Raw genomic sequence first — 19,557 nt, 5'->3', positions numbered from 1 at the left:
ACGGCTGAGAAATGATTTGTACCAAATGTTAGAATACCCTGTTGCTATTTCCTGGAGGTGGGGTCAATATCCAGAACCAAGTATCTGGAAAAGTGAAGGGATTGCAGAGCAATAGTTGGCCTGCCAAGTAGTAGATTTCCAGTGTTCTCACCTATTCTCACCTCCCTACCTATAACTCTGCCACATGTATACCCTTCACAATCAATGCTTGCTGTTGAAAACCATAATTTCCTCTCCTTTGTCCAAGCAGGGAATTAAAATGCTAGGTACAGTTGTAGTCAATGGTGTCCTTGCATTGGTGGACTTCCCCCTCTTCTCTCTTGCATCACCCAAATCTGCTTCAGAGGATTGTGAAACCCTCCAGTGTAGATTACAATCTAGAGAGCTTTATTATCCTGTAGGGTGGCATGGGGATAATTGTCTGGGGCTTTAATGAAAACCCTTCACCAGTTAATGAGAAAACAAATTGCATTCAAAACTTTAAAAGGTAAAGGGACCCCTGACCATTAGGTCCAGTCGTGACCGACTCTAGGGTTGCGGCGCTCATCTCGCTTTATTGGCAGAGGGAGCTGGCGTACAGCTTCCAGGTCACGTGGCCAGCATGACTTAGCCGCTTCGGGCGAACCAGAGCAGTGCACGGAAACGCCCTTTACCTTCCCGCTGGAGCGGTACCAATTTATCTACTTGCACTTTGACGTGCTTTTGGGACCGAGCAACGGGAGCGCGCCCTGTCGTGAGGATTCGAACCACCAACCTTCTGATCGGCAAGCCCTAGGCTCTGTGGTTTAACCCACAGCGCCACCCACGTCCTTCATTCAGAACTTACAAAGAGAAAAATTATTCTGCAATTCTCATGGGTCAGGTGCAGAGGGGTTGTGGGGTGAGATTGCACTTACCATAGTTTTGAGGTGGCTAAAGGGTTTTTGCGGGTGTCCTTGCTTTTCATTCTAGAAATGGACTGCACTCTGCAGCCTGCCCAGATGCCCATATTTCAATTAAAGCCCTGCGGAAGAGACCAGGAAGCCACCCTTCCCTCAGATGGCGTGGACAGCCAGGGAGGCTGCAGAGGGCTGGTGAAATGTTTACCAGAAAGAAAAACACACCCTGTCCATGGTCACCTTGCTGTGATAACGTAAAATCAAAACCCTGCACCCACCCCAGTTCTAAAGATTTCCTAACGAGGCAGAAAAACACCAACCTTTTTTAGAAATGGGACCATGCAGCTCTACTCAGAGCAGGTGTTCGTAACCTGTGACCCTAGATGTACAGCCTTCGTCATCCTGGAGCTGACTGCGGGTGATAGAAATTGGGAGTCCAACAATATCAGGAGGTGTACACGCTCCCTGTCTTAAGAAGGAAAGCAACCCTGTTCCTGCATGTAAGTACTGCAAACCTTGGGGGCCTTGGTGGAAAGGTGGTGTATCAATGCAAAAACTCTTATTATTCTGCTGAAACTGTTACATTCCAAATGTCACAACATGTGACTTAACAGATGTGAGCTCTAATAATTATAGCCATCATGTATGAGATGGAATTCATTGAGTTCCAGAAGAGGCTGGATTGCGCCCAATAGTGGCTTCTGTGCATAAGATGAGATAAACAGTTTTTGCCAATTACCACCGCATTGTGCAAATTGAAGTGCCTGGCACTAATGTAAAGCCACAGTTGGATGCATTCCAGTGTGTCTGCAATCATTGCACATAATGCTTGCCTAATTGGTTGTGTGTGTCCTAGGCCATTCTTCCAGTGAAATCTCCTGTGCTGAACTCTCAGATCTAATGTGTTACTGCTGGTGCCTTCGCCAATGACAGGGACACACAGTATCTTCAGCCATGTGTTCAGACATTTTTAGCTGGATAGCATGAATCAGGAATTGTAATTTGCCTTCCCAGCACAGTAGCACAAGCAACCGGTTCCTAGTTCTGGCTCCACTTGAGCCTGCTGCGTCTTGTGGCTTGCAAATCATGTCTACATACCCCACTTGGTATGCTTTTAAAAAAGAGAAATACAGTGGTACCTTGGAAGTCAAATGGAATCCGTTCTGGAAGTCCATTCAACTTCCAAAACATTCGGAAATGAGGGTGTGGCTTCCGATTGGCAGCCAATTGGAAGCCACGTCAGACGTTCGGGTTCCAAAACACATTTGCAAACCAGGACACTCACTTCTGGGTTTGCGGCATTCAGGAGCCAAAACGTTTGAGTTGCAAGGCATTCAACTTCTGAGGTACAACTGTGACTATAAAAATCCAGCATGCTGGAGAGAATGGAATTTATGAAAAAGCAGTACATCTGCTTAAGCCAAATTCTGGGCATTTAAAATTAAGCTAATGAAATTAATATAATTTCAAAATGTTTGACTTCAAAATTTGAGTTATAAATTTGAGTGCTTCTGACTGCTTGGAAATTGTTTGTTGATCAAATGCCATAGGCTGACAATTTTCAAATCCTACCAGTTTTTCCAATAATAGTTCTCAAAGATCAAATACCATTGCCTGGCAATTATCACATACTGTCAAAATACTGAACCCCGTCAGCTAAAACAAATACGGCCAAGTAACAAGAAACATACCAGTTGTTTATCCAAACTGTCAGGTATCAAATTTGAGCTTTGAACAGGTTGGTTCTTCATGGCTGATGGGATTCTTTAGATTGGGGCTGAGGAACCTGTGCTTTCCAGATGTTTATAAACTACAACTCCTATCAGCCCCATTCAGCATAGCCCAATGGTCAGGGATGCTGGGAATTGGAGTCCCATAACATCTGGAGGACCAGAGGTTTCCCATCCCTGCTTCAGATGTTTAATCATGTCCTCCACCCTTCCCTCCAGCAAAAATGAGACAGGAGAAGATATAATCTATATTTGACTGTATTTCAAAGTTGTTGATTGTAAACAAACTTTGCATTGGGAAGGGGAAAATCACATGACAAGATATCAGAGTGATACTATAAATCCATTCAGTTGTTTTGTTACCACACTTCACATTTTGGAACTCAGAATTTAGCTTATGGTGTAGAAAACTTGTAAAAATTTTATTGCAAGCGTGCCTTTGTGTAGAACAAAAACCATAGTCACAAAATTTAGGTCCTCACGTGAACCAATGAGCCAGGAATACTGATGGGAACATTCTGTTAGGGTCCCCACACATGCATTTCCTGAACAAATACAGATAGATATCGATATATGTATAAAATTGATCTTAAAAGTTTCAAACCAAATGGTAAACAAAACAGCACCGCACATTTAAATCTATAATTGACATTGTTTAACAGAACATTTTTTGGGGAAGAAAATGGAAGCTTGCAACTGAACTGCTATCATTGTCGTGTTGTGAACATAGCCTGATAATACAAGGGTAGCTGAATGCACTTTTCACAACAACAGCACTACAATAGTGTTCTGTACAGTCATTTCATTTGATGGAATGTAAGTTGCAAAGGTGGAAAGAACTAAAAGGTTTTTTTAAAAAAAATTGTAGCTCATAGGGCTTCCTTCCAAAACATGATCTCCTCTGTGTTGCCTTTGCCTGTTTAAGTGATAACAAATCCCAAGATCTTTTTTTAGTGCCTTGACTGGTGCTATCTCAACCATAACTTTCTAGTGCACCAAAGGGGAAATTGCAAAGGCTAGCTGTATCAAAAACCGCTTGTAGGGTTTGTTTGATTTTTATGGGGAAAAGAGAGCTGAATAACCAGAAACACAGCCATTCCTAAACCAGAACAATTGAAATTGGTGAAGGAAGCCACTAAAACCCAACTCTTCCTTTCAGATTTCTCAGCACTTCTGGTTCCTCTGAGACTACCTCCTCCCACATGCCAAGCCATATATATCAGCCGTCATACCATAACTGCTAAGTTGGTTTAGTTTGGCCAGGAAGAAAAAAAAAATTCGGTCAGTTTCACTTTTGCTCTCCAGTATACAGATTTTGTAAATAAACCTCTCTCCAGGTCAGATTACAAAGTGGCTACAGAATCAGAGCCCAGGAAACAAAACAAGCCGTAAAGTGTATAGTGGGAACAATCTGAGTTGAATGTCCAACATCTTCCCTGTACCAATTGCATGAGCAGTAGCGTTCCATGCTTGTGGCGAAGTGTGGCGTCTCTGCTAATTGTGCACCTTGATACAGATGAATTTGTAAAGCATTGCTACAAAACTGGGAACATGGGGTTCTTCCTTATACTGAGTCAGACCGTTCATTTGGTCCATTTTGCTCAGTAGTGTCTACACTGACTTTCCAGGGTTTCAGGCAGGAGTCACTCCCAGCCCAGCCCTTACTGGAGCTGCTAGGGACTGAATTTAGAATCTCCCACATGCCAAATAGATGCTCCAGCCACACTTCCCAAAGCTCTGTCCTTTGGGGTTCTCCATAAATGACACCAAAAGTTCTGATCAGAGGTGGGGAAAGCAGTCTCACTAGCATTTCTGCCCTCTGGAGGACCCCTCTGAGTGCTGCCTCAAACTTAGCTGCAGTATTGTCCCTTCCTTGCTTGGGATAAAAACATCCCGTGCTGCTACCCAATTTGTGCTGTTCCCGTCTTTTCTTCTGCTCAGAAGGATTTTGCCATCTCCCATCATCTGCGCCTAGATAGCTCTTGTCTTCATCTAGTAAACATCCTGCCCCAGTACAACAGTAACAGGTTATCAAGAAACAGGGCTGGTCTCCTGTTTAAATTATTACACACATGATGGCAAATATCTATTTCCGGAAACAGGTGAATAGTTGAAGGGAGTGACATTTTATACACACCACATCTAATACAGTTCTACTTCATAGTGATATGTAGGTATATTTGAACAGGGTTCCAGAGAGCTGTTGATGCCACGTGCAGTTTTAAAAGCCTACCAAGATCCCATTAAGCACAATAAAAAGGTAAAGGGACCCCTGACCATTAGGTCCAGTCGTGGATGACTCTGGGGTTGTGGCGCTCATCTCGCTTTACTGGCCATGGGAGCCGGAGTAGAGCTTCTGGGTCATGTGACCAGCATGACTAAGCCGCTTCTGGCAAACCAAAGCAGCGCATGGAAATGCTGTTTACCTTCCTGCCAGAGCAGTACCTATTTATCTACTTGCGCTTTGATGTGCTTTCGAACTGCTAGGTTGGCAGGAGCAGGGACCGAGCAACGGAAGCTCACCCCGTCACGGGGATTCAAACCGCCGACCTGATCGGTAAGCCCTAGGCTCAGTGCTTTAATCCACAGCGCCACCCACGTCCCAATAGAATTTACCGAAAAGAAAAATGCAGCATACAGTAAAAAGCATGGTGGCTGATGGGATACCTCTGATATCTTTGCCACAATAGGTTGCCCTGTCACAGTGATTGCCATCAATATACCCTGTCTTGATCTGGATGAAATTTACACACATGCCTACATACCTAAATGGCCAAAGTTCAATGCTCAAAAATGATTTGCATTTTCAAACTTGCACTGGTGTAACATGAGGGGTTGAGCTGGTACCTCTCCTGGTCTAAGCACTTACGGGAGGGTAAGTTGAAAATTTCTTTTAAGGACCAATGACGCTTTAAAAAATCAAGGCTCGTGACACACACGTTAACGAGGAATCTTGGTACAGATACTGTTTTTAAAAGAAATAGCATTTAATAACAGAAAATTGAACTGCTTGAAATCAGTGGGTTTGGGTGCATAGGAATTGACTGTTTAGTTTAAGAATCTAAGTAAACTTACTTCAAAGGCAGACTTATGCATATAATAAGTGCTTTTGCGGAGGACGAGTGTTGCTTTCTTATTTGGAGAAAGCTGCCGTTGCCTCAGGGTATTTGTACGTGGGCCGCGATGGTGAATTTTAATGCTCAAGACCCATCGCAAATTCTCTGGTAAGCTCATATATCCTAGTCAGGTTGAATTTGGTTTCTAAAGGCAGTGAACTGCAGTGTGGCTATGGATCATTAGCCTTGTGGCCAAAAGAAAAAGATCTATTGCAACATCATATGGTACCAGCTCATCAACACTTTTGAGGTTCATCCCAAGACCCAAATCTGGAAAAGTTGGGGAAGACACTGTGTGAGGCTGTGATCAGTGAAGTTTTCTTCTGAGTCAATGTGTCATAGGATTGCACTGTAAGCCTTAGGAAGGTCTGCCACATCTTTCAAAATCCACAGTAAAGCCTACGTTAATACCTGGGATATTGCTGGCTTTGCTACTCTCTTCGAACAGTGGATCACAACTCCTCTTTTTCCCTCTGCTCTTGTCTCTTAAACTTATTACAGGGTCGAAACAAAATAAAAAAATTCCTTCCAGTAGCACCTTAGAGACCAACTAAGTTTGTTTGTTATTGGTATGAGCTTTCATTTCACTTCTTCAGATACACTAAGTGTGCATGCACACAAAAGCTCATACCAATAACAAACTTAGTTGGTCTCTAAGGTGCTACTGGAAGGAATTTTTTTTATTTTGTTTTGACTATGGCAGACCAACACGGCTACCTGCCTGTAATTATTACAGGGTTTATTTTGCTTTATATCTGAGAAGGCTCTTTCACAGAGAGTATGAAAGACTAAGGAGCTCTTTCAAATCTATACACACTAATAGTTTGTTACAATGCAATGATAAGGTGTTACTTCTAATATTTCTATTATGAACCTCACTGAGCAGCAGTGCTTTTTTTCCTGGTACTCAACGGTATGCGATAACTGCACCTCTTTTTTCTAAAAGAAAAGCACTGTAACAACTTCATGGTGAGTACCGACACCTTTTTTTCTAGAAGAAAAGCACTGCTGAGCATCAATATTAGAGCTCACCATTTAACTTTGAAAGGTATCTATTTATTGAGCAGGTTTAGCCGCAGATCTGTTGGGCTACAGATCTGGTCAGTTTTGCTTTTATCTCATTTTCTTATATTTCTAGTCTAGTCTATATTTCTAGTCGGTTCAGCGCATGTCTGCATCAGTTTCTCATATATATATATATATATATATATATATATATATATAGTGTCACAAAAATGAGCCTGTAGTGTGCACATCTCCTAATGTATACTTACAGTGGTGCCCCGCAAGACGAATGCCTCGCAAGACGGAAAATCCGCTAGACGAAAGGGTTTTCCGTTTTTCAATGCGCTTCGCAGGACGAATTTCCCTATGGGCTTGCTTCGCAAAACGAAAATGTCTTGCGAGTGTTCCGATTCCCCCCCCTTTTTCTAAGCCGCTAAGCTGCTAATAGCCTTTTAGCAGCTAAGCCGCTAAGCCTTTAATAGCTGCTAAACCGCTAATAGCGCTAATCCGCTAAGCCGCTAATAGAGTTGCTTCGCAAGACGAAAAAACCGCTAGACGAAGATACTCGCGGAACGGATTAATTTCGTCTTGCGAGGCACCACTGTATATGCAATCTTGCCCAAGACACACATTTTTGCAACATAATTTCCCCATCTGTAAGGCATTTTTAATGTTGTTTTCACTAATGTGCATTTTTATAAGCTATTTCCTCTAATGTGTGTATTTTGGATTTTTTGTTTGTTTCCTGGTTGGACCACAAGATCACAAAATTTGGAGAAGTGTGAATTTTAAAGGATAGCTTCATTTTAGTCATGTATTATTTCAATGAGTGTGAATTAAGGTAGGCATGCAATAAAATGCAAACTGAACTAACTTTCACCCCATTCCCTATTGGAACCTCACCTATAAGAACATTTCTGCAGAGTTTTATTAATGTCCTCATTTCCAGTCACTTCATTAGGCTGTGGCCCTTGGTAGCTCCTGCAGGCGACGATTGCTTAGCCCGGCCACCTTCCATTTTCCTGTCTGCTGGTTTTCTATATGGAAAGCCTACATTTTGTCCCCTTGCAGTGGGCAACACTGAAAAGCACTACCAGCCAAAAGAACACAAAGCATTTTGTCTATTCTGAACATAGTATTCAGAACCATAACTTTCTAGTGCATAGAGATCTCACACAGCTTTGGAAGCTCATGAGAAGTAAATATGAATTGCTGCAGAGAATAGGCAGCCAGCTGCTCAACAGGCTTAACCCTTTCATCTTATTAGGCTTTCATTTTCGATATGCAATGCTCAGAGACACCTCCAGCTCATATATTGGTAGCAGAAGGCAGTAAAGAAGTAGTGCTAGAATGTCAAATATGGTGTCTTAAGATTCACTAGGATCTTGGGCATGGAATGTAACTTCTGATGCAAAAAGGAGTGGTCATAAACATCAGCAATGCCACCAGATCTCATAAGAGAATTGATGGAAACTGCTACTAACAAGCTGTGGATTTGCGAGTGGCTAATCCAGGAAATGTATTTTTTTTAAAAATGCAGTTCTTAATCTACTTTTCTCTATTCCACATTTTATAGGGCAAAAAAAAGGCTCTTGCATTTCCATGTGTTGCAGTGAGTAGTTCATTAGTGCATTTTTTTTTTTTTTAAAAAAGCACTTTCTTGAACTCTGTGACTGGGAGGCGTCATCAAAGTACAAAATGCTGAAATGATGCGGCCTCATCCTGAATCACTGCTGAAATGAGCACCAGAACTGGCAGTCCATACCTGGAGGAAGCATAGGAAGAAGCTAGGAGAGGTCTCATTAACTGCCAGGTCAGATGAGATTCTGCTAAGCACCTGTTGGCAGAACAAAGCCTTCTGTAGGGAAGCATCAATCAAAAGTTCTAAAGTGGCTTCTTTTTGAGTTGCTGCCCTCTTGCTAAACTTTAGGGAGCTATATCCTCATAAATGTACAAGAACAAAAAATCGTGATATCCCCAAATCAATTATTAAATGGCACAAGAGAACTGCATGTGGGATTTCTGTGGGTTTTTAAAAACCGAACAAGAGTAGTGCCTGGAAGGGATGGCTAAGAAGAGCAAAAAGTGGAGCCCAACAGGTTTATGTTTTAACCCCCCACCATTTAATTGTCAATCATATAAATGGGAAATGGGAGGCAGTCATGAGTTAGCGTCCTACTGAACATTCAGAGTTTTCAAAAAAGTTCCCAAACAACACTCATTTTGCCCTGATACTGAGCTTTAGTGAGCATGAAGATGTTCCATTCCATAATAATAAACAATAGTCAAAGGAACATCTTAACGGAGCATGGTGACACGATACTTGGAGGATAATTTATTGTGCATGGTGTGTGGTTTATATATTGCATTGCCATGACAACTTTTTCCCCATGTTGAATGGCTGAGCTGCAACAATGCCCAAAGGCCCCGATCCAACTCTAGGGCTGAGCAGGATGCTGTGTACGTGCAGCAATTGGTGGGGAGGGGGTTGCACCTATGAATGGGTTCCAAGTAAGCGCCACAATGTATGGAAAGCTACATCCAGATGTGTCCCTGTATCAGTTACACATGCAGACGGTTGCTTCCATGTCTCCTTCTAGTGCTGAGTGACAGACATTAGCAGAGGGAAAACCAGTTACCTCAAACAGGCAGCCTTTTCACTCTTCTGTCTCTTTGGTCAACTTGACTTTTGTGGCATTCAGCATGTGATAAGAATGTTTCCTTCGCTTCTGCCCCCCTTTGTTGAACAGCTCCCAGACATGAGACTGGCAAAGATCCCTGCTGACTGCTTACATGGTTACTAATATAGTAGATCAACATAGTTACTATTTTATCCAGAGAAAATAATACCCAAATGCTTGTGTATGCTTTCCCAGAAGTAAATCCCAGTGCGTTCAGTTGATGCATAGGTTGAACTCCTAAACAAGAAGGAAGTTTTACAGTCCAACATATAAAATGCTGGTCAGCTGGGAAGGGCAGGTTCATATTTGTCATGCTGACAAAGGATGAGTTGAAACTGTACAGGAATCAACTTGCCTTCCCCAACTCACCAGCATTGTAGATGTTGGCTTGCAAGACTCCTGTCCTTTATGAAGTATCTTGCAGAAACTCAAGCACACAACAGTGATGCCCTCGTGATCTAGTCAGAAACTGAACACTTTCAAATTCTGATGATTCCAGTGGGAGGAATTTAAATCTATGTCCTGGTCAAATTGTTTGAGAGTAGTCTAGCGAGGGTGGGATGGACACAGCCCTTTTCAGATAACTTCCTAGCACTTTTGTCTGGTTAATTGGGGAAAGAGGGAGAGGAGGAATTAAATTCTGCCTTCACCCCAAAGACTGACTGGAGTCTGAGTTGGCCACAACATTCTTGTGCAGTTAGATTATTAGTAGCTTACAGTGCAATCCTATGTATATCACTCAGAAATAAGTCTCATTGGGTTGCCTGGGACTAGGAATGAACAAATCAGTTCCATTCTCAAAGTTTCTCTTAAACTGAAATCTTAAATTCAGTTCTACATATTCCTGCAACCTGTGATTTTTTTTTAAAAAAAAAACTAATAAAAATTTGTCAGCATTTTGGTATGAATTTCTCCGAACGAACACATTTTTGTATGCAGTTTTAACTAATATACACATATTTTTTTTGCAAAGCAGTTTCCCCTGATAAAAAGCATTTGCGTATGCTATTTTCATGAATATATGCATTTTTATGCCCATTTTACCCTAGTATATGCTTTTCTGTACACATTACTTGACACCACTGCCCTGCAAAATCCAAAGTGTGAATCTTGGAGGATTACTGTTTTTCAGGTCACATATCGTTCAAAAAAAGTGCAAATTAGGTAGTTTAAAGGTGAACACAAAATGAATTGAATTCCTCTCGTTGGGGCTTACTCTCAGGTAAGCATGCATAGAACTGAGACTGAGGACACCCAGATGCAAAGAGCTGAGTTAGAGCTCTGTAAGATTCCCAGGGTGTTGTTTATCCCCCAAGACCTGACAGCAGAGCAGTGGGCTTTGGCACGCTCTTGGAGTGTTTAAGCTCAAGATATATATTTGGGAATGAATGTAAACATTAGAAAACAGCAGTAACCCTCCAGTGACTGACCTCCTCCTAAAGGAATTGTGGACCTTTTCACAATTTAGAATAGTTGGGTGAGTGTAATAATATATATTTGAAACGCATTTAGGAAACCATCACATGCCAATGAGTAGAGTGTCTAGGTGGGAACTGAAGCTCATTACCAAACAACATCCGGCTGCCATTTTGTTTTTTCTCACTCCAAAGCTGTAAAATCTAATAACCAGTGTTAACTACAAGGAAAAAAATTATCAGGAGCCAATCCCTGAGGCCAAACTAGGACCTGGTGGAAATTTTAATACAAGAAAAGAATTTTGTTAAAACATCTGACTGGCTGTTGCTATAGATTTCTGTTAAGTATATCTTGATCCTATGACCCACACTGAACTCTGTGGAGTCCCTAATTCCAGCGGGAATTTAACCTGTGTCTGTGTAAGAGAGAAGCATTACTGGTTGGGTGCAACATATTTGGAAGATTGTTTCATACAGAAACCTTCAGAATAAGTAGGGAGTCTGCCATGAAGCCTTATTCGCTTCACTCACCTTTCAAATTGGTGCACTGTAGGACTCCAGGGGGAGGAAAAAGAGGACAGAGGCAGGACTTGACCCTGGAATAAGACACTGCTGAGTTGAGCCTCATTTACTGAATTGAGAAAAACAGCAAGGAGAGCCTTTCTGCATTACTATTTTCTACAGGGAAATTCATATGTGTGTGTATACTCTCTAGTAATCTTACTGGGCTGAGAGGCTGCAGGAACAGCATCCTGTCAGGCTACATCCCTGACTGTAAAGAATGGGTGGGTGGAATGTTCTCCATATAATAGTACCACTGTTTTCCTTAAGGAGTTGTAATGCAGCCAGATTTCCTTGCTCTATGGTATGGCCTTTAGGAGAGGATGAGTTCTGGGTAAAACAAGCTAACCCTCCCCATCTCTCAGGAATGTTAGCCCTTAAAAACCACTAGTGCCAGTGAGTGTAGAAGAATTCAGGCCCTCCTCGGAAAGCCCATGAATACACTTTCCCAGAGGAGATCTTGCCACTCTGCTGATGGAAGGTGTTTATACTGAGCTCATGCTCTATGCAAGCGATGGGGAACCTACAGCCCTCCAGGTACTACAGCTCCCATCACCACTGGGGCTGATGGGAGCAGAGACCAACAGGTTGGCCATCCCTACCTTAATGAAAGCCTTTTATCGTGTCCTCTTGCAACTCTTGGCCACTAGTACCATAAACTTGCAAGTAGCCTCCCTACTCACAATCCACCTATTTGTCATGTTGCCCTTGTGAGAGCTATAGGTCGCTTGCTTGGATCGTGGTTGATTTCAAAACCTCGGTACATGGTTTTTACAGATGTGTAATTTCTGCAAATGTGTAACTATTATGGGAAGTCTCCACTTCAGAGAAGTCTTGCAGAACAACACCCTGAGCACACAGCGAAACATATTAAACTATTATTTCCTGCCAGGTTTGTGCAAATATTAACTAAAAGGTATGCTAAAACAGTCTTGACCAGGAAGGTGGGGTGGCGGGGTAGTGCATTACATTATGGTCCAAATCCAAAGATGCTCTCGCGCAATAGTGCATTATGTGCTGTCAGCAGTATTTTCATGGAAAATTCAGATATGGGATATGCATCTGAAAAGAGAGAGCAGTGGGAAGCCTCTGATTCTGCTTTTTTCATTGTTGCTTGTGCTGTGGGATCCTGTGTATGTTTGCAGATACGAAAAGTTAACGAAAAGTTAGATTATCATTTGTATTAGTGTGCTTTGATAATGGGAAAAGAATATACTGTGTTTAAAATTAAATCAAATCTCTCGCGTTATGGCATCACTGAAGTTAGCCTCAAAGCTCACACTGACTTTAAGGCGAAATGACATTAGCTTTGATAGGCAAAGCCACCAATTTCTGGCTATTCCTTTATATTTAAAAAAATTGGTTTTTTTCTTCCCCCTCCTAAATTATATTCCCTCCTACAATCCAAAAGCATTGCAAGAAAATAAAATCTTCGTCAGTCATCTAAGTCCCCGCTGCCGTTGCCTAACCATAGGCTTGCAAAATAGATTTATACATTTTTCAGTATCTCTGTTTAGCGACCTCTCCGTGACCTCTCGCCAGGCGCTGAGCATCTGCAAACACAGGACACCTCGGATCACACATTTTTAAAAAACTGAATATGCTTTACAGTAATGCCCTGTCTGAACAATTGAGCCACTTCAGTTTGGGAGAGGACAGGGAAAGGGGCCTCATGTGGCAATTAACACCCTGTTTAACAAATAGTATTAAAAAACAGCTGCTAACTTAAATTTGCTTCTGATGTGTTAAGTGCCCATGACACTCTTTAGGGCCTTAGGGATACTGGTGGGGCCTTCATGAAAGCCCACCACCACCACCACGTTCATGGCTTCCCTGGTCACTTTGTCACATGGGGGAGCAGCATGGTTGCTGTGATTGCAAGGTCCTCACTTTGGCGTTCCAGAGTTGTCGTCGTCTTCCTCCTCCTCTTCCCCGCTCCTGACCTAAGCCACGGGGAATGGTGCATCAATGGCAAGGTGAAATATCCTCCAATCCCAGTAGCTCTTTGACAAGTCTCTCGCCGAACTGCACCCGGCTGTACTTTTTCACGTGGTAGGCGTCGGACATTTTGTATAGGATGTAGGCGTTGTTTATGGCAATGCTGATGGCAAACCAGAACACTTGCTGCCAGGTCTTGTTTGGTTTATGAGAGATGAAATACCTAGAAAGAACAAAAAAAGGGGGGGAGGGGAGGGAATCCAGCGGTCATGAAAACGTTTCTGAGATAAGGCAAAGGGTCTGTGTCCTAAAAACTACAGAATCTAGACACAAGACAGAAGAATGTTCTGTCTGTCTATGTCTTACACTTAAGAAATCTGGCAATCAATGGCAGTGGGAATAGGGAGTTTGTTGGTTGGTAAAAAATATATATAGAAATTAATCTTGCCAATTTCTCTATAAGCTGGCGAACTGGGAGAGAGGACTTTATTCTGCCACAGCAACATAGCCACCAGAAGGGACGGTATTTGTTTAACAATCCCAGGCGCCTAATGCTTTTTGGACCAACAGGCAGCTTAAACTGGCATGGCAGAGACTGAGAAAAATGATGTTTGATTTTGCTAGATTTTCTCATAGCGTACACTGGTGCATCGGCACTGCTGCTGAAGAGCAGTCCATTGAATCCTGCACCTGAGAAAGCACATTTTGTGTTGCCTGCAAAGCGTCAATGCAAAAACACTGTTCAGTGCCAACTGTTTTCATGTGATTGGCCTTGGACATTTCGTACAGGATTTAGGGATTGTTGGTGACGCTCATTTGACATCAACACAAAACCAAGCCTTCTGTGTTATTGACCCTCTCCTGTGGAATGCTTCTCCAACAGGGATTCCACAAGCACCTTCTGTACTAACTTCCACACGTTTGCCAAAGACTTTTCTTGGCAGCCAGGCTTATGCTGACAACTGAGAAAAGTATTTTCCAAAACAGTCGGCTGGTGATACGGTTTACATTTTTGTATTCATTTGAACTGGTAAACTGCTTTGATTTTTAAAAAATGGAATTGCAGTATACTAACATTTTTTAATAAATAAATATGGGAGAAGATTAAGACTATTTAAATGCCCCAAGGCAAATTATGTGGTTCCTGATTTCAGTGCCCAGCACAGTACCTTAACTTTGTGCTGTGACTTGGAGAAGTAAAAGGAATCAATTCCCCCATCAAACATAATTTATGAGCTTTTCTTCTAAACCGCAGTATCCTGACATGACATGTCCTCTCATGACAGTTTTCCTCTCTCGGTACAAAATGTTCCATGTGTAAATAGGTCATGGAAGAGCTCTAGAATTGCAGCCCAACAAAATCAGCCATGCCTCAAAAGTTCATCTAAAACCAGGATCTTCCTATGTGGTGTCTGACTAGGGATGCTTTCATGGTCAACTGAAAAAAGCATGTGTGAAATAAACAGGAATGTTGTATACTGGTTGGTGTTGTGAGCTGCACTGATCTGCTGGGGAGATGAGATAGAGCTGTTATTAAATAACAAATTCATCAGAAAGGTTGAACTACTTCCATGCAGTTGCTGCTCAATGTTAAGTTCTGTTCTCTCTCTCTCTCTCTCTCTCTCTCTCTCTCTCACACACACACACACACACACACACACACAAAATATCTCCCTACTGTAAGTTTGTTTCCCCCCCTAACACTTTCTAGTTTTAATGTGAGTGAGATGGAGGGAACAAAATTTCCACGTGTCTGTGCCCCACTATTTTATTTAAAATGAATGAAGATTTGCAGCAGTAGCACCTGGTACATTGGGTCCAAACTATACTTGCTTTTCGCTCAATATACAGGATGACTCAAACACCTTTCTTCTATTTGCTTCCTAATTTGTGCAGATTTAGCATTTGCTTTCAAGCGTACTGGGCACACTGTTAACTATTTCGAAGGGCTGCTTTCGATTGCTTACATTGTGGCTCTTTCACTAAGAGGCTGAGGGTATTTTGATTACTAAAAAAAATGCTTCGGGAAATACTTTAGAAACACGCGTTCAACCCTACAAATTTCATTTAAATTGCACGAAATGGGTTCCTCCTTTGGCTGTTTTGAAAAAGTCTTCATCCAAACTCCTGCCATTTGCCTATAATGGGGCCAATACAGAAATCTGTGAGGACTCTTATAAAATGACTCTATAGTTGCCGACACACCATTCCTCTCCCAAAGAATCTTGGGAACTGTAGTTCTTAGAGGCACAATTCTCAACTCTGTTGACAAACTACAGCTCCCAGAATTCTTTGGAGAAAGTAATGTGCCTGATGTATATGCAACCTATGTTTGGATATACCATATTTTTTGCTCTATAAGACTCACCTTTTCCCTCCTAAAAAGTAAGGGGAAATGTGTGTGCGTCTTATGGAGCGAATGTAGGCTGCACAGCTATAACAGAAGCCAGAACAGCAAGAGGGATGGCTGCTTTCACTGCACAGTGATCCCTCTTGCTGTTCTGGCTTCTGAGATTCAGAATATTTTTTTCCTTGTTTTCCTCCTCCAAAAACTAGGTGTGTCTTGTGGTCTGGTGCGTCTTATAGAGCGAAAAATACGGTAATTCAACTGAGGTAGCCCATTTATGAGAAGGTCTGGTCTCTCTTTAGATGAAGATGGCATCTTTCTCTCTTTTTTCTAAGAGGCCTTTTTAGGGCATGGTAATAGATTGGTGAAAATAAAATGGCAACGCCATAAAACAAGAACACTTTTTCACTTTTCTACCACTTGTGTATTCCAGACCAGTATTTTGGTTGGGACACACCTACTAAAGTGACCACAGGGGAACTGTTTTTTTGTTGGGGGGTTGGGATTCAGTTTCTAAGAGATTGGCATAATGGCCCTTGAAGAAGCAGCCTATAGAAAGGCTGCCCAAATTTGTTTTTGCCAAGTCCTTTCCCTTTCCTGTAGAACCTCGGGCCAAATGGATGCCTTTCCACCCCCATCCTCTGCCCCATTTTCCAGCCTGCAATCCTATTTTCTTCACAGAGTTTCCGGTTCCACTGGCTGTCTTTCACTGCTGTGCTGTCACTATTTGTGCCCTTTCTTTTTCAGTTAAGCCCCCAAGAAAAACAAACAAAACAACACTGAAGTTATGCCAAAGAAGACCCGAGTGAGAACTTTCCTCCCTTTTTTTTACTCCATGAAACAGGGAGGCTCCTGTACTTGGAAACTGCTTGCCGTGGCATTTTATTTGAATCGGGATAGGGAATAGCCTCTGAGCACAAAGGCTGGGCTTAACTGTCCCAGATACATCAAATAGCTAGTTCTTCTATATGAAAAGGGGATACTGGGTAGTTCTTTGAGGACTTTATCACTTTAGTGTGCAGGTAAAGAAACCTTATTTTCAAATTTGAAAACATAACATGCAAAACTAGACAGGAGAAAGAAAATACAAGCACTATGCACTTCCTTAAACACTAAACCACAAATATATCCTTTGTAGGAAAAGTTAACCAAAGTAGCCCTGTTAACAAACTATTGCTTTGTTACTCAAGTAGGTTAGAAACCTTGTGAACAGAGAAGAGTGGCAAGTGTCAACTTGGAACCGTAATTCTGGAAGAGACTCAAGGTTTACCATCTCTGCATACAACATCTATTAAACAGATGAGCCTCTCTGACCTGCATGTAATATGTAAGCTTTAGTCATAATTGCCCACATCCACATTTTATTAAATCACCCAGAGAATGATTAGGGAACAGTTGAGTTCTGTGAACATAATTTGGATTTTTGAATGAATACGATGGTCACCACTCTGGTCACTTTTCTCCCCATTCCTCATGGAAACAGAGAAGTGCATGTGCACACACTTTGCTCTTCCAAAACAAATGGGTGAAATCCAGATCTCGTAGGATTAATCTGAGTCTTGAACGACACATAGAGCTGAAAGAGGAAGTGGGAAAGAGTGCCACACTTCCAACTTCCTCCTTCAGCTCTATTTACTTTTCAGGAGAGAGAGAGAAAAGTAGTCCTCCTCTCCACCTCATGACCAGTGGGGCAGCAAAAGAGGTAGAGGCTCTGATGCCTTGTGGTGATGGCCTCGGCGGTACCACTGACATCGCTGGTTGCTTTCTAAGTTAATGTCCATTTCTAAATCTGTGTCACCTATACAAAACTGTAAACAATGTAGAAGAATTGTGTCACACGTTCAAGAGAGTTGCTGAAAGATTTCCTCCAGGCTTGTGTGGAAAACTGGCTAGACTTCGATACTGTTGTTACTGACTCTTGTGTTTTCATCTGCTCCTGTATTTATTGCTTGTTTATTGTTTGTGATTGATTTTTTAAAATAAAAAATCTTATCTCACCCTGGTACCGGTATGTGATGACAGGTGAGTTGGAAATAAGTTTAAATATATAATCACAGATTATTTAAATGAATAACAAGACAGCGCCATGCTGGTAGCTCTTTTAGGGTGCCGCAATCCTATTCAGGATAAAACAGTGATCCCTTTAGATGGGAGAAAAGTGTAGGCTAGTTCTGCATGGAAACAAGTTGAAGCATGGAACAGAAATCAACTAATAAATAAAACTACACTCTCTAATGGTGATTATCTTGAGTTTGCATGTCATGGTTGCTGCCATTTTACAGTGCCTAAGCTCCATTTTGGGAGCCAGCAAACCTTGCAAAGCAGCCAATTCTACTAATACTGTATCTATATGTAGCATTTCTTTGGTTTAATTCTTTCTGTCACAGCCAAGAAGCAAAACTGAATTCTGGCCAGGTTGCCTTTCCCTTCCTGGAATTCCCAGTTGAAATGCTAATCAGCTTGTTGCCAGGCAGGGGTGTGTTTGCCAACCTTTGGGTACTGAGTGATTAACACCGCGGCCAGTTCCATTTGGCCTATCACAAGCTCCGGTTCTGACTTGTCATATAAATGGCCGTAGGCACCCTTAGCTGAGTTGCAAAAGGTTTGCTTTGGTTTTGAAGAGATATGCATTCTACCTGATACCTTCTTGTGGTGACAAAGGCTGAGCTGAAGCTGCTCTGGAACTTAGACACCATGTGGCTGAAACCATCTTGTAACAATCTGAAAGAATTGCCCAGCTTGGTTGTAGTCAAAGATTCAATGTGTTTAAGAAGTCTGTTTGGTGGAAGGTTCGCAGGCTATGAAGGACTTGCTCACAAATTTATTGACAGCTACACAAATTATTATAGCTAGGAAGCGGAAAGGGAAAGCAGAATATAAAATGGGAGAGTGGTATAAAGAGGTGTGGGATATAGCTATCAATGATAAATTGACATGTGTCATTAAGGTAAGATGGGGAATATGAAGGAGAAATGATTTTGAGGAGATATTGCAGAATTTGTACTGTTCAAATGGAAGGGGGTCAAGCCATTGCAAGAGTTGTTGAAATTTTGGGAGGTTGGATAGTTACAATAGAATGGTCTTGGTGGTGGGGTGCACATTTTTATTCTTATTTATTTATGATTATTACGTAGTCAAAATAAATAAATAACTAAGACGCTGTCTGTTTTCTCCCTTTAACAGCAACTGGGTTGTGAAGCAGTACTGGAACCATGAAGTGGGAAGGTGGGTAAAAGGCTTTTTTAAACCCCTTTGACAACTCCACCTCACAAATTGCTATAGGGCTGTGGAGGAAAAACACTAACAACACCAATGGAAGTTTCCATCTCAGAACAAAAAGGAACAGGTGGGGGGGGGTGGAGAGATTTTTTTGGCAGAACTGTAGTGCTGGTGAAAGCTTTAAATGCACTGTTTCCTTCTTCCTCTATTCTAAACAAAATTCAGATTCCCCATAGCTGCTCCACAGTGGGGAAAATGTTAGGAAACCCAGTCATGGATCTTCCACAGCATGTCTTGAGTCACCTCTGAGTGTTTTTATCCCTGTGCAAATACACCTCAGAACTGAAAAGCAGTTGAAAAGGGTAAAATTTCCTGACCCAATAGTTTTCCAACTACAATAAGCTTTTCACATGGAGGGACATGTAAAAATGTGGTCCCTCAGCTGAAGTGTGAAGTACTACAACCCAGGGAGGGGTGTGCTATGTGCCATTTCTGCACATTGGAAATATGCTGTTTCTATGTGGTAGAAACCAATTTTTGTTCTTAGCCACAAATCCACACTGAAGCTCAGGGTATAACTCTTGAGGGACAGTGCCTATATGTGGTTCTTAGATAAGCTGTTTGAAAAACATCCCCACCATGAACCATCCAGCTCTCTCAAGTTGGG

The 19,557-nt window shown here is 42.0% G+C and overlaps 1 protein-coding gene across 1 annotated transcript in view; it reads right to left on the bottom strand.

Moving 5' to 3' along the window:
• Positions 1 to 2,850: 2,850 nt before the first annotated feature.
• PGBD5 (piggyBac transposable element derived 5) overlaps positions 2,851 to 19,557 on the bottom strand; it is a 78,725-nt gene continuing 62,018 nt past the window's right edge. The window contains exons 7-8 of the mRNA XM_083496877.1: positions 7,332 to 13,547; positions 2,851 to 6,993 (exon numbers count right to left, since the gene is read on the bottom strand). Of these exons, the coding sequence (XP_083353003.1) occupies positions 13,352 to 13,547 (196 nt within the window). The 3' untranslated portion in view covers positions 2,851 to 6,993; positions 7,332 to 13,351. The remainder of the gene's footprint in view (positions 6,994 to 7,331; positions 13,548 to 19,557) is intronic.

This window comes from Podarcis liolepis (assembly GCF_965112155.1).
Source record: "Podarcis liolepis genome assembly, chromosome: 3".
Taxonomy (NCBI): domain Eukaryota; kingdom Metazoa; phylum Chordata; class Lepidosauria; order Squamata; family Lacertidae; genus Podarcis; species Podarcis liolepis.
Note: the sequence above shows the minus strand (reverse complement) of the source record. Positions and strands in the feature narration are given on the sequence as shown.